This window comes from Hippoglossus hippoglossus, chromosome 16 (genome assembly GCF_009819705.1).
Source record: "Hippoglossus hippoglossus isolate fHipHip1 chromosome 16, fHipHip1.pri, whole genome shotgun sequence".
NCBI lineage: Eukaryota > Metazoa > Chordata > Actinopteri > Pleuronectiformes > Pleuronectidae > Hippoglossus > Hippoglossus hippoglossus.
Genome location: NC_047166.1, coordinates 14,321,649 through 14,335,489, shown reverse-complemented (window position 1 = coordinate 14,335,489; position 13,841 = coordinate 14,321,649). Strand labels below are relative to the sequence as shown.

Here is a 13,841-nt window from a genome sequence, read left to right as displayed (position 1 = left end):
TTTATAGCATCAACTAATTAAAACCAGACTTACCGGATAAATTAACACTAATTTGAGGGTGATAAGAACTACAGTAAATGACAGAAACCATGTTAATGACGTGTTTGTTGTTTCTTTAGTTGCCTAAGTTAGGCTCAGCCTACCTCAGGTTAACTGTTTACAGTGTTCATGCAAACCTAATCTAACAATTGGTGTTAGTTTTGTATTTAGTGTGCAGTTATCCGTTTGTTAGCATCATTTTTTTTTATTTTTCTCTAAGCAGAGAAAGAGAAAATGCATATTTTCAAAAACATCTTGCTTTTCCCATGAGGCTTTGATGGTGTGCTGTATCTTTCTGAGTGAGACAAAATCATCACTATCTCTAATATAATCCAGAAGAGTACTAGATACCTATTCAGCGTAAAATAATATCCCTCTCTATTGAAAGTAAAGCCTCTAACACATTTGACAATTCTTGTTAAAATGCACACTACTCAACTTAATTGCTTCTTGACAGCTCTGCAGAGTATGCAGAAAAAAGAAACTGCATTAATAGATGCAGTGCTCACCTGACTGCTCCACAGACCACACCACAGGAGGCTCCCACTTCTACATCTACACCCCAGTAAGATGCCTGTCAATGTCTTTCTTTTGTTAGTGCACAATGATATGTCATGCAGATAGGCTGAATTGGCTGAACATGCTGTGCACAGGCCTCAGTGGGTGAAATCTCTACCAGGCATGACCATGTGAAACCGGGTTTGGGCCCTCAAGCGCTAACGCTGGCTACACTCACAAGGGGATTGATGCTAATTACATTGCAAATGCAAGTAATTAACACTGGATTCACCTTCAGGCTAAAATGAGTGGTGATCAACACAGCCTCCCTGTGTAACATTTCTCAGCTGTACAAGGCGCCGGTCGATTTGCTGTGCAAATCTTCATCACAAACATGAAAAATCATTTTACTGTTCCAATCCTCAATATCTGGTTTCATTAACATATAATGTGATCGAAGTAAAACTACTGTAAGCCAGCAGAGTTAACAAGACGCCAACAGAAACACCATCAAGTGTAAGAATGAGAGTGACAATGACAAAGCTCATACCTGGTATTCATTAGGCCAGAAGGTGCTGACAGCCAGCTCAACCTGATGCCACTGCTTTCCATGAGACCCGGACGTGTTCCACACTGAACTTCCGACCGGACCGCCGTTGACTCGCACATACGCCCTGAGGCCCCCGGGACTGTGGCCATCGCGACTGTACAGGAAGTAGCTGAACTGGACGCAGTGCGTGTCATTTTCACTCAGGGACTGCAGCAGCAGCTGAGCACGATGACCCACGGCATGCTGGGAGGAGTTCACCAACATGTAAGATCCTGAAAGGGACAGAAGAAATGCATCAGTTATTCATTGTATTCCATGTATTTTAAAGTGTCTGAGGCTTGGTTGCATATTTTAACTGAGATCTGGTTCTAAGAGCCTAAGAACACTGATTTCATTTATTAATTTGAAAAAATTATAATTATTCTTATTCAGACGAGCTGTCATACGGACTATGAGTCAGAGGCAGACATCAGCGACAAGTTGAGGTAGCGAGGCATGCATTTTAAAAAGTTAACAGGCGGCTAAAGTGTCGAATCATTTTGAATTGAAAGTCTAAAGCAGGCAAAGTTTTCTTGGGTAACAACTAACTTCTGGTCAGTATTTTTCTTTTCAAATGAATGCATTATACATTTTTATTGTACTTTGCACTGTGTGAGCCATTGAAGGAAAACTGGGACATAACTGAATGCAGATGTGCACTTTGTGGTATACATTAGATTTACATATCGAAGAAGACCATCAGGAGATACTTATACAACCTGATTATTGAGTTAGAGAAATTCCATATGTGGTGCTTAAGTTTAACTTGAAAGACAGAAAATGTAAATGAATTGCTTAGGGATAAAATAGACTAGGATTAATGCAGTGAAAAAAAAGAGCAACATGCATTGCAGGTAAATATACAGCACTAATGACTAGAACTAGGGTTTATCTATACCAAGGTTTTAGGATATTTATAGGCAACTGGTGTATATGAACCACTAAGGGATTTGTGTTAACCAGACTCCAAACCAAGGCACATGTGTCAAAAAGGAACAAAAACACTTTCAGCAAGGTGAATCCACACGAAGTTAAAATTCACGTTTTCTTCCGCAACTCGCTGCTGTGTGTGTAGGTGGTTGATAACAGGAGAAGAAATGTGCACTGTTGTATAAAAGAGACACAGTTGGCGCTGGCAAAGGCACTAGTCTTTGTAAATACTGGAGCGAGTGGCAGAAAAGAAACCAATGCCACTTTTCCGTCTGCAAGTTGATGCCTATATAGGTAGGAAATGAGATTTACAACAACAGAAAAAACTCTAATCAGGATAACATAACCTGATTGCCCTTTGCCTAGCATCTGTCCTGCCTTGTGTCTGTGCCCGCTAACATGATTAGCCCAACAATGTTGGGAGACCTTCCTGTGTACTCACAGAATCAAGTGTGTTGTCTTTGTACTCCAAGGTCTTTCTGTTCTCAGTCAGAAAAGAACCCGGGAGACCAGACAGTCACAGCCTGGGCGCCAGGTGTCCAGAAGACATGTTTTTCTCCACTCAGATGAAATGGCATGTGAACACTGCACTACCAGGTGGGGAAGAATTCCAGGCACAGTCTGCGCCTCTAAATTGGGAAACATCCCCTACAAAGTCATCCCACCTTCTGAATAACTCATCATTCTAAACGTGCTGTATGAGTTATTAATACTGAACTCGTATGTGTCCTTCAGGACTCCTTTTAATAGACAAAGCTCGAAACCAGACACCTGCAGCCGTCTGGTTCTATACCACAAACACTACAATTTACTGAGAAAACACAAATTGCTTCCTTAAGTACAACTCAGACAAAACACTTAAAATCCCAGGCTCTTTTGCATAATGAGACTGAAATTCACGACCCTCAACCCTGAGCTATAAAGAAAGTTAAAGTGAGGACCATAGAGAAGTGGGGAGGATCATTATCCGGAGGTTAAGAGAGCGGCCTCGGTTGCAAAGCCCTGCAGTCCACTGTCAAAAGCCCCAGATGTGTGTCGTGGGCTGTGGATCTCAGCACTCTCATTTTGCTTCACTTAATTAGATCTTTCAGAATGTGTCGCCTCTCCTGCAACCTCCGGGCCCACAGGGGACTAATAAAATAATAGCAGAGGGCTGAAGAGCTGCAGCTGCACTGTCCTCACTGCTGCTTATATCCTGGATGTGCGTCCTTTGTTGTATCTGTGCATAACCCCTTTCTGTTGACTCTGCAAGTTACGATAGCGCCATGTGAGGACACACAGACCAGTCGCTCTGCTGCCCTTTAGCCCTCATTTGAAATTCTGATCAAAAGTAGGTGAAGTCATGTATTTAATACGATACTGTATTGTAACATTGTGATAAATTAAATTTAGGTCCTCAGCACAAAGGGTAGTAATCAAGGAATATTAAAGAATAAAATTGTTGTGTATTGTAAAAGCAATAGGGAAAGAGGATTTTTTTTCTTTGCATTTCATCTAATTTATTTTCACATTACAAGCAAGATGTGGTTATGGTTTAGTTTACATCTATACATTTATAACATTTTAATTTATAAAACGTAAAAAAACAAATGGTGAAAAACACCCATTTTTGGAAGCTCAAGGTTCTTGAATTGTGTGTTCTGCCTCTGAATTCCAAAGTCATTTTTTTTCTTTTGTGATATCAGCAGAAATGCATTTATTTATGGTAAAATGGTTGTTGTTGTTTCACAATACTTTTCAGCTCTTGATTTTTTTTCACTTTTGCGAACTTTTATATTTTTAACAGCAAAATATAAACACAACAAAATAGGATATATAATAAAAAGAGAGCCTTGGACAAGACAATAAATATTTTTCTCATATAATTTCATCCAAAGGCTCATTTGCGTATATGAAAAGAGATGCGTCAGTTTCAAACGATGTACCCACTTGACGATGTTAAGCAATACATCCACTAGAGGGCAGTGCAGTGTCAAGAGTTACTGATGACAACACACATGGCGACAGTTGGGATTGTGATAATTTACCTCACAAGAAATATGCAAAAGCAGCCATGTCCTAAATGACATTGGTCCAACTTTCCAACTTCTTAAGTCCTGCCACACTGCCCCCCCCCCCCCCCCCCCGATTTCCTGTGGTACTTTTCCATTTTGTCTGGGTTGTCCGTATCCGTAAGCTTTCAGAAGATGTGCACAAATATGGATGAAATGAACGTAGAGTACGGACAGAAGGCTCTGTTCATCTAACGTAAAGCTTAAATTAGCCTTAAGCTGACATAGGAGAGGACAGGAGAAAGAAATCTTCCATATATGCATTGTGAGGCATGACGGTGTATTTTAGGAGATGATGGTGCAAAGAAAAGTCTTTCGGCTCTGGCCCTCTGCCCAGCACTCTCCACCATGACTACAAAGTAAAGAGGCACAGCATGATTGCAGGCACTGTAGAAGCACAGAAGCGGCAAAGGAGGAATAAAACCTTCTCAATTTCCTCTAAGTAAATGACATGTCAAGACAAACGTGGAGACAGAAAGAAGAAGACCAAGGCTTGGGTCAAAGTGTCACCTGTGAATTGGTGCAACACAGGATCACTGATGGACTAGTCAATATTAACCTTGAGGCCTGTCAACTTAACTTTTACCTTGAGATGGGGACACAATGACTAACATCTTTAAAAGGAGGTGAAGAGATAAAGAAGTTGTTACATTCGACTAAGTCATTTTCTGGAAGTAAAGAAGAGGTCAGAGTGACAGTCGCCGCCTGGCCCACACAAAGCTGTGTCTGCCACTGCTCTCTGCAATAGAAATCCTTGGGAAGTGCTTCTCAACTTGAATCATCAAGTCCTCGAATGTACATTTCGTCTGTAGCCTTCATTGTGTCATTAGCACTTAAGCCTTCAAGTGTTGGAGCAGGAGAGTTCTGAGAGTCTTCATGTTCTTCCACCTGAAGTAATTTCAGCAGTCTGCGAAACACGGTGTTCAATTACCCTTTAAAGTTACAGTTCCATCAGGCTTTATTTGAAAAATGCATTTATCAGTAAAATAACATTGTGCTGCCCTTTTTAATGCATTTACAAGTGTACGCGATGTCCCCATGTGGACTGATGTAACCAACTTCAGTTCTTTGCTCAAGGTCCTCACTTACTCATTTTTAGATTAACATTCACATGTCTGCATTATAGCCAGGTCACTTTACCCCCCTGTCAAATAAAATATAGGCTAATGAATATTAATATCGGCTTCTTGATTATTCTTAGAATTATTAAATATTAAATAATTTGTATTCATTTATATTCATGATTTCTATCATATTATACAATTACATTCTGTGTTGAATCATTTAAAAAAAGACAATGACTTTCAATGCCATATAAAAGATTTGATTTCACTGACCGTTGGAATGTCATTATCATTAGTTTCTCAATGAACACAAAAGCCATATGAATAGAACGTGTGCTAAACAACTGCAACTGTATTTGATATATACTTATTGTAAGTCGCTTTGGATAAAAGCGTCAGCTAAATGAAATGTAATGTAATGTAATATATTTCATTATTGATCATATATGTTGAACCAGAAGCATTCTTATTAATTTCTCCAAAAGAAAAAAAAAAAGACCAGCCTAAAGTCTAAGGCTACTGGAAAAGAAGAAAAAGAAATGCAGCAATTTAAAAGTGTGAGCCCTGTGCTTGGTGATTCTCTGCCAGCTTCTGCACAGCGGGATGTAGTGAAGTTAGTTTCAGCTGTGGTGCACCTGAGGCCATCAGGTTCAAGTGATTACTGAATATGGACGACCTGGTTGAGTCCCTGCTCAGCTCTTTTGCTGGTAAAGCATGAAGACACAGCGCGTTCTTAACAGGGCCTAGTTGACCCACATGCTGCTTGAGGTTTAGCACGGGTCTAAACTGTTTTTTTCATTGCTAATAAGTCGACTATTAAATGCTTATCCATGTGTGTGATACATTTAAATGTCTGTAGCATTTACTTATTTGGGATAAAACAGGGCATAATTCATTTAGAGGAGTTTTGACAGGGGTTTCGGTTTGACATTGTTCTTACTATTTCAGGAAAATTAAATCTGGTAAACCTAATTAATGGACTAATTAAAGACCTCTAAAGAGTCTTTAAAGTTCATAACGAGTCGAAACTGTTTTATAACACTGCAAAGAAAAGTTAGAGCTGCGTAAATGCCCCCGTCTCAGCTGGAAAATAACAGACTGATGGCGTTGTTGGGGTCAACTTGTCAGGTGTCTGGTTTCAGTGAATGTTGTTTTAAGAAATTTGCTAATTTATGTAGGGTATGAGTGCATGGTTTGTGTTAATATGCCCTGGCAGCTTCGGTGCATGGCATCATTGAATTGAATTGTGTTCTGGTGCTGATGCTAAGTTGCTTTTATGACGAGTCCAACAGCAGAATATCTCTTGCAAAAATGTGTAACCATGGCAACAATATGGCATAACCCTAACCTTGACCCTCAGGAGAAGTCAATGCTTTCGAGAGCAAGACATTTTCTTAATTTCCTCCGCAAAGAATAACCAGGAAGAGAGCGTTCATTTTTCCTTTTAAATTTCTACTATAAGAACCATCACCATAATCACGTGTTCAGCTTTGACGGAGATATGCACCTGACTGAGTACCATTCTACCAACTGTCTTCACTCATTTTCTTAGGATATTTTCATTATTTTACTTCCTCTTCTGTTTATCTTGTTTACATAATTAATAAAAGGTGAATCCTGGAAAATAAATTAGACTAATCAGATTAAAAAAATGTATGCTCATGCATGTCCCCCACACACACACACACACACACACACACACACACACACACACACACACACACACACACACACACACACACACACACACACACACACACACACACACACACACACACACACACACGAGACAGCATCTTTCATGAATTACACTCCAAAGCACCGTGAAATCTGATAAAGTCGCATCCATCCATCGATGCCTCTCCCAAGGGCAAAAGAACAACCACAACAAGATTAGGAACGATCGAGCACATCGTAATTCATACAGAGCACTAGTGGACTACAACCTGGTCACAGGCTGGAGGTGACACTATCTGTGGTGAGCCACAGCACATGAGCAGAGGAAAGGAGGACAATGGGGTGTGGTTTGGGTTTAGCAGCATTGATACACTCTGGTAAGATAACAAACAGAATGAGGAAAACACAAAGAGGCTAAGTAGAAATAATTTTTTTTCCTGTTTATTCTCTTCTTGCTCTCTGTTTGACCCATCAAGCAAACCTTTGTTCCTCTGACATCCAAGGCCAGAGTCTCAAATTCACTAGAAACAGCAGCGGCCAGAGGTCTGAATATAATGGGATCAATGGCTGTGTTAGGGTTTAAGATACGTCCTTGGTGCTGCTTGCTGTGCCATTGCTGTTAGTCTGAACCCCGACCGGCTCTCATCACATTGGCCTTGATGCTTGTCTTTTCACCAGATGCCTTCATTCCTGCCCTGTGCTCTGTTCTGAGGAGGTCATGTGGGATTTCACACTCAATATCTGAGGGTTGGATGATTCCCCAACTGTTTACTTGCTGCTATCCGCAATAACCTTCAGCTCAAATAAAGTAAATAAATAAAGTGCTAAATAAAGTGCTAAAACCTGGGAAAGAGCGGTGCTCTGGCCATATTATCAACATTTTTCTGATTTCTGATTTCTCTCTCTCTCTCTCTCTCTCTCTCTCTCTCTCTCTCTCTCTCTCTCTCTCTCTCTGAGAAAAACCTGCTTTCAAAAGTAGAAGTAGAAGACACTGCAAACACTAACATAAACACATTGTGGCTAAAAACAGACATCTATTGTGTTATTGTGTGACAGCATTCAGATGCTGAGGTTGAGCTAATTCTCAAAAAATTGCTTCGACTAAACATACAGCAAATCTATTTTTCATCATTTCTCCTACAGTCCCTGAATGTAAATTATGTTTATTTACTTAAACAGAATTCTTCTTAAATATTAAATCTCCTTTAATCAACAGGCATAGTCCCCAGAACTGTAATAGAAATACAATTTAAGTTAAATTAATGAATATTGGTCAGTGTTTCTGCTACAAATAGTTAAAATAATATGATAACAATTTTATAAAATATTTAAATAAGCTACTTATGAAAACCCCATATCAACACACATATCAACAGCACTGAGTCCATTCATTGATAAATGGATGTGCAAGTATAATATTGTTAGAGTTAAAATAAAAATAAAATACATTAAAACAAACTGTTGTTAGCAAGATAAATAAAATGTGGCTACGATGAAAATACATCTGATGGCACCAAAAGCAGAAAATATAATCTGCATTTAAATTGTAGGTGTTATTTCTAGACTCAAAAAAACCCAGCCTGAAATAGTGTGCGTTTTTCAGAAGTTGTGTTGCATGATAATTGGCAGTAACCATCCAAAACATTGGGACAAATAGACCGCTGCAAATAAAGTGTGTTCATCTTCCTTATTCCTCCTTTTTTTTTTTCCTCATGCAACCACTCATCCGCCTCTCTTCCTGGGTAAATCCGGCAGTTGATCCCTGACTGCCCCGAGGACATTTCAAAAGGTCGGCGCGAGCAGACTGTTGAGGAAAACGTACCTTGCCTTCCCCTCCCTCTCCCTGGAAAGAAGACAACAACACTTGCTGACGTGGTCTTATCTTTCTCAAATGCTGGAAGGCACAAGCGTTTTTTTCCCACAATAGCACTGCTCGAACATCAGTCCTGAGCTGGCCCTGCACTCCCTCACTCTCCATTTCTACCCTGTGTGCACCAGGCTGTCCCCCCAGAGGCGTGGGTAATGGTCTACCGGACCTCGACTTGAGGCAATAAAGACCTGCAGAGAAAAATCAGTCACCGCTCATGCCCAGAATGAGAGGATAAAATGAAGTTAAAAAGAGGAATTGAGGAGTTGTTAAGAGTGTAGACAAAAGAAAAACAGAGGAAGAAAGGTTAAGAGTGCCCTGTGGCTGCATAAAGCCGAATTCAATACCTTCCATTCTGTCACCTCTTGGTCTGTTTCTGCATTTTAAATCAGGACTTTGGAGAACAATGGAGTCATGAAATGAGGACATAGATGACTGAGATTGCGTTGAAGACCTCCAAACTGTGCACAGATGAAAAGCAATAAGTTGATGAAGTGAACACTGTTCCATTATTAACAACTAGAAATGAAAGACAGAGGAGATGTCATTTGAAAATGATCTCTGGTCGATAAAAAAAAATACCAAAGCCGGAGGGGCAGATTGTTTCAAAGACGAGAAAATGTCAATACCTACTGTTCTGTTCACTGCTTTGAATATTTTAAAGTTTTAGAAGAGAGAGGGACAGAGCGAGAGAGAGAGAGAGAGGGAGAGAGAGACGCTGTTTGATGGATGACGGCGGTGATAATGAAAAATGATATGAATGGGCGAGAACGAGTATGACAGAGGTGGAGCTGTGAATGATAGACTGAGCTGGGGGTGAAAATGAGATTAGGTTCTGCACTTCAGGTGGTGTGTCAGCCTTGGCAATGGAAAACCTGTCAGTCCCTCGTGACCTGATGCAAAGCTGCTAGGCCGCTCCATTGATCCAGCTGCAATGGAGACGGCTCCACAGCCAATTCTGATGGTTTTCTCTTGCATTACATCGTGATGTGTGTGGAAGAGGAGTGTGTTTGGTTAGTGTCAATGTCAGGTGTACGATTTCTGAATAAAATAATACATTTATACTGGATTTGTTTGCACTACATACAAGGAGTAATAGTCAAGGGGTTCAGGTGGTAGCACAGGTGGTAGCTGTACCAGGTAAGCGGTTTGATTCTCCAGGTTCCTCAAACCCATGCAGCCACTGGGGACTCTCAAGCCCGTGTGTTTTCTTAGAGCTGGTCTTTGCTCGGATGAAATGGGAGGGTTGTATCAGGATCAGCGTACTGTGGCTCAGGATGGAGAGCGGCTGATCAGACTAACCAGAAGGTCAGTGGTTTGATCCCTGGCTCCTCCATTCCGCTTGCCAAATTGTCCTTGGGCAAGACACTGAATCCCAAATTGCCCTTGACTGCTGTGTCGGCAGTTTGTGAGTGATGTGTGATCAAAAAAGTGATGCACATACAGTAGATGCTTTGCATGGATGTGCGTGTCAATGGTTGACTGACAAAACTGGGCTGTAAAGTGCTTTGATTGGACATGAAGACAAGAAACGTGCTATATAATCACAGACAATGAATCAGTGTCATTTTGCGTCCTAATAATTAATTATTATTATCATCTGTTATAATAATAATAATAATTATAGGATTGCATACATCTGCATCCTCTGCTCACACACAAACTGCTGCACACAAATAGATTACGTATAATTGAGTTGATTAGCTCCAGTGACTGTTGAGCAATCACAAAGAAATCAGTTCTAGTGGTGCCACGATAAAGCTCACAAATTGTTTTATTCCACCCTCTGCAATAACAAAAGAACAAAAAAAGCCTAATCAAGAGTATTGTTGAGGCCCCTCCATCTCTTAGAATTTCTGATGTTTTAGGAGCAAAACTGTCAACTAAACCATATGCAAGGCCTAATAAGAACATCTCATTTTGGAAATAATAGTGGTACTCACTTACTTCCAAGGATTAACTCAATTATTTCCTCTGCGGGTATTAACGAGTGTGGCACCAGCTGTCGATCCGTACCACAGCCAGACTGGTGTCTGCTGCAGTCCGGAAAAAAACCTAAAGGAAATCCTTCACACATGGGACCAAATCTTGACCATATGACAGAAATTAGTGAGTCATTAAAAGAGATTAGTGCAACTTTAACGGCCAGAAATGCAAATGAATGGAATCATTTGAAGATTCTGTTTTAATGCAATCTGGACCGTTAAAGCCCAAAAGAGTCGCTCAAAACTGAGCAGTGGCACACAGCAGTGAACTGAGACTTTGCCATTTGGTCCAAGTAGTGATTTTGTAGAGGAGAGTTTACTCCAAATTTAGCAGGTATACACAGGTATTGTTTTTAAATGCAGGTTAATCTAACAAGGCAATGGACTCCTTTTCTATTGCCAGTAGAGGAGTTTGAAACTGGCCAGAAACTGAGAAGTTCTCGCACCTCGCTGTCTAGCCAATGTTGCATGTTGCTCAATATGAGGAAACAAAACGTCGCTTTGAAGTTCAGATCGCATCGCACAGGAAAAGGTCTAGACTGCCCAAATAAATTATAGATGAAGATAAATAGGTGCGTTCACCAGGGTGTACGATTTCCAGAGTCATTTGACATGGGAGTGAATGCCGATTGTATCTATTCCCATTGCAGTCAAAAGCCAGATGTTAGTGGGTGTTGGATATTGTAACATTCAGTTATTTGAGTACAAAACACAGTGAAATAAAATATGACTAAACATTGCTCCTAGCTTAACGTTGCAATTCACATAGTGTAACAAGTACATCAGGGAGTTCACACTTGACTTCAACTCCTCACTGAGTTTACAGGAGCTGGCTACCTGCAGAGTCCACACAAACACAGCAGGCTTTTGTAACACAGCGAGGATAGATCATCCCTGGGGCTCTGAAGGTTGGTCAGGGATGTAATCAACCATGTGGCCGGGCTATAACCTCTATCACAGACACACAAACAAGATAACCAAGAGGCCCTGATTAATTTTGTCTCCATTTGGTCTGAAAAAGAAAAAAAGTATCTCACCCACGAGCCATGCATCACTATTAGCAGCCTGGTCAAAGTGCAGGCCCACGCTGCTGCTCGGCAGAATTAACATGTCAGAATCTCCTCCAGGCCAGCGAGAAATTGAGATAGAGACTGGCGTCATAAATGAGCTGCATGAGGAAGAGAAGTGGTTGTAACTGAGCTCTATTCCTTTGGCACTTTGCATCTCTTATCATATCTCTGCTTTGTTGGTTGCTCTGCTCTCTGGTTTGTTTTTGAGCAGGATCAAGCAAAAACTGCAAAGAACGATTCCCATGAAAGTTTACGGAGGGGTGGTGTACGACCGAAGAAAGAACACATGTAATTTTGGAGTGGACCCGGATGAATACGCGGATGCAAGAATTGTTTTAAAATGTCTTTACATGGTGAGATAGGGTGTTAGCCTTGGCGGACGGGTGCACTGTCCAAACTTCCTTCTAGTTAATATTTGAGTGCAGCCGCATTTTACCCAAGAGAAAACAAACCGAACCCCACCTGAGCCCAATGGAGTTAATGTAAGCTGCACTGAGTTTGCATTACTCTGTACACAGACACACTCAATATAGTCGAACATCGAATATCGTTTCAAATTTTTTGTCTGAACCCAGGACAACCTTAGGTCGAGTATCCCAACTCTAGTTTACATCTATACAATGTTACTGTAAGTGAATTAAGTGCATGGTGTCTGAAGGACAGGTGTAGTATCCCAGTCTGACCATCTGAAAAAGGACACAGTCTGACATGTGGAGAAGGAACCTGGGACCATGTTGTCGTCCTCCCTGCAGCTGGGGTTCCAGGGTGTAACAGAAATCCATAAACCTCGCCCACCCCCGCCTCAGCGTCACTTTATCAGCCGGTCATCCCCGTCAGAGAACACATCACACGGCTCTGAAAAACATGCTTTCTCCCTGTAACACAATTAGCCTTGAGCTTTCATAACAGCAAATACAATACTGATAAGTGCAGCACTTCACTGCGGGTTCATAGGTCTTTTTATATCGCCATTCATCATGATCAATAGATATAGATAGTCTTCCCTCCATTAGGCAAGTGAAACACTGTTTATGTATTGGTTAAATTGCTCAGATACAATGAGAAAACCCAGGATCCACTAGAGTTTGAGAAAAAAGAAAAAGGTTACATGCTGTCGTAGTGACACAGAATCGTCTTGTGTATCTGTCCTCACTGATTACCCACAAACACAGTCTCATAAATGACCATTTGCATAACATCTAATTAAATGAACGTTGAGCATATGTTCGAATGTAACTCAGGTGCAACATCCCGGCACGAAATAATACACATATGGCTCTGCAAGGCTATGTCCTAAATATGCCTCCTACAGGGCATTCATGGGTTCCTGTGAGAAGCTCGCCTCTTTAGTGTCGCTGCAGCATCCAGGCCTTGAGGACCCAGTTAGCTGCTCCCCTAAGCCGTATACTGCCTGGACCGAGAAGAGACAACACATTGTCCTCAGGCATGATGGTGCAACTTTATGCTAAACGGAAAATTTCTTCTCCATTTCGAACGAGTTTAGGTGTAAGGCTCCACGTAGAAATTCATGTGACCTTCTCTGCTGGGATTCTTAAAATATTATCTTGGCCTCAGCCTTGACCTACTCTTTGTTCTGCCTCCCAATACTCCAGGAGGGAGATAAAATAGAATGAATTAATAGGGCTCTGTTAATTCATTACCTGCATGCCCCTTCTAACTGAAAAGCTACATTTAACATCGCTGGAATGGAAAGACAACCTGTCTGACATGTTTCCCACCCTTATGATATATTTCAGGGTCATTTTTAGCCCCCAAAGCACTAAAGTGGATTAAAAAGTAGAGAGAATGAATGAATGAGTCAATAAATAAATGAATAAATTGATGTATATATCATTTTTCTTCAGGTTGGCACATCAAATCATACCAAGTAATGAGACCTGAAATAGGAATGTTTCTCATTGGACACAGGGCAGAGACAGCGAAAGCTTTGTGTCTGTGACATTCCGAGCAGGAGAAGACAATCAAGCGATGCAGGCTAGTCTTCTGATTAGATTTTCATTAGCTCCTTATTATCAGTGACTGATCCCATTAACATGTCAGCATGGCGACA

General features: G+C 40.9%; 1 protein-coding gene across 7 annotated transcripts in view; it reads right to left on the bottom strand.

The window, feature by feature from the left end:
* Window positions 1-13,841, bottom strand: part of ptprub (protein tyrosine phosphatase receptor type Ub) — a 161,050-nt gene that overhangs the window by 77,158 nt on the left and 70,051 nt on the right. For all 7 annotated transcript variants that reach the window (XM_034609863.1, XM_034609866.1, XM_034609864.1 and 4 more), the window contains exon 3: window positions 1,088-1,359. In XM_034609863.1, the coding sequence (XP_034465754.1) occupies window positions 1,088-1,359 (272 nt within the window). The remainder of the gene's footprint in view (window positions 1-1,087; window positions 1,360-13,841) is intronic.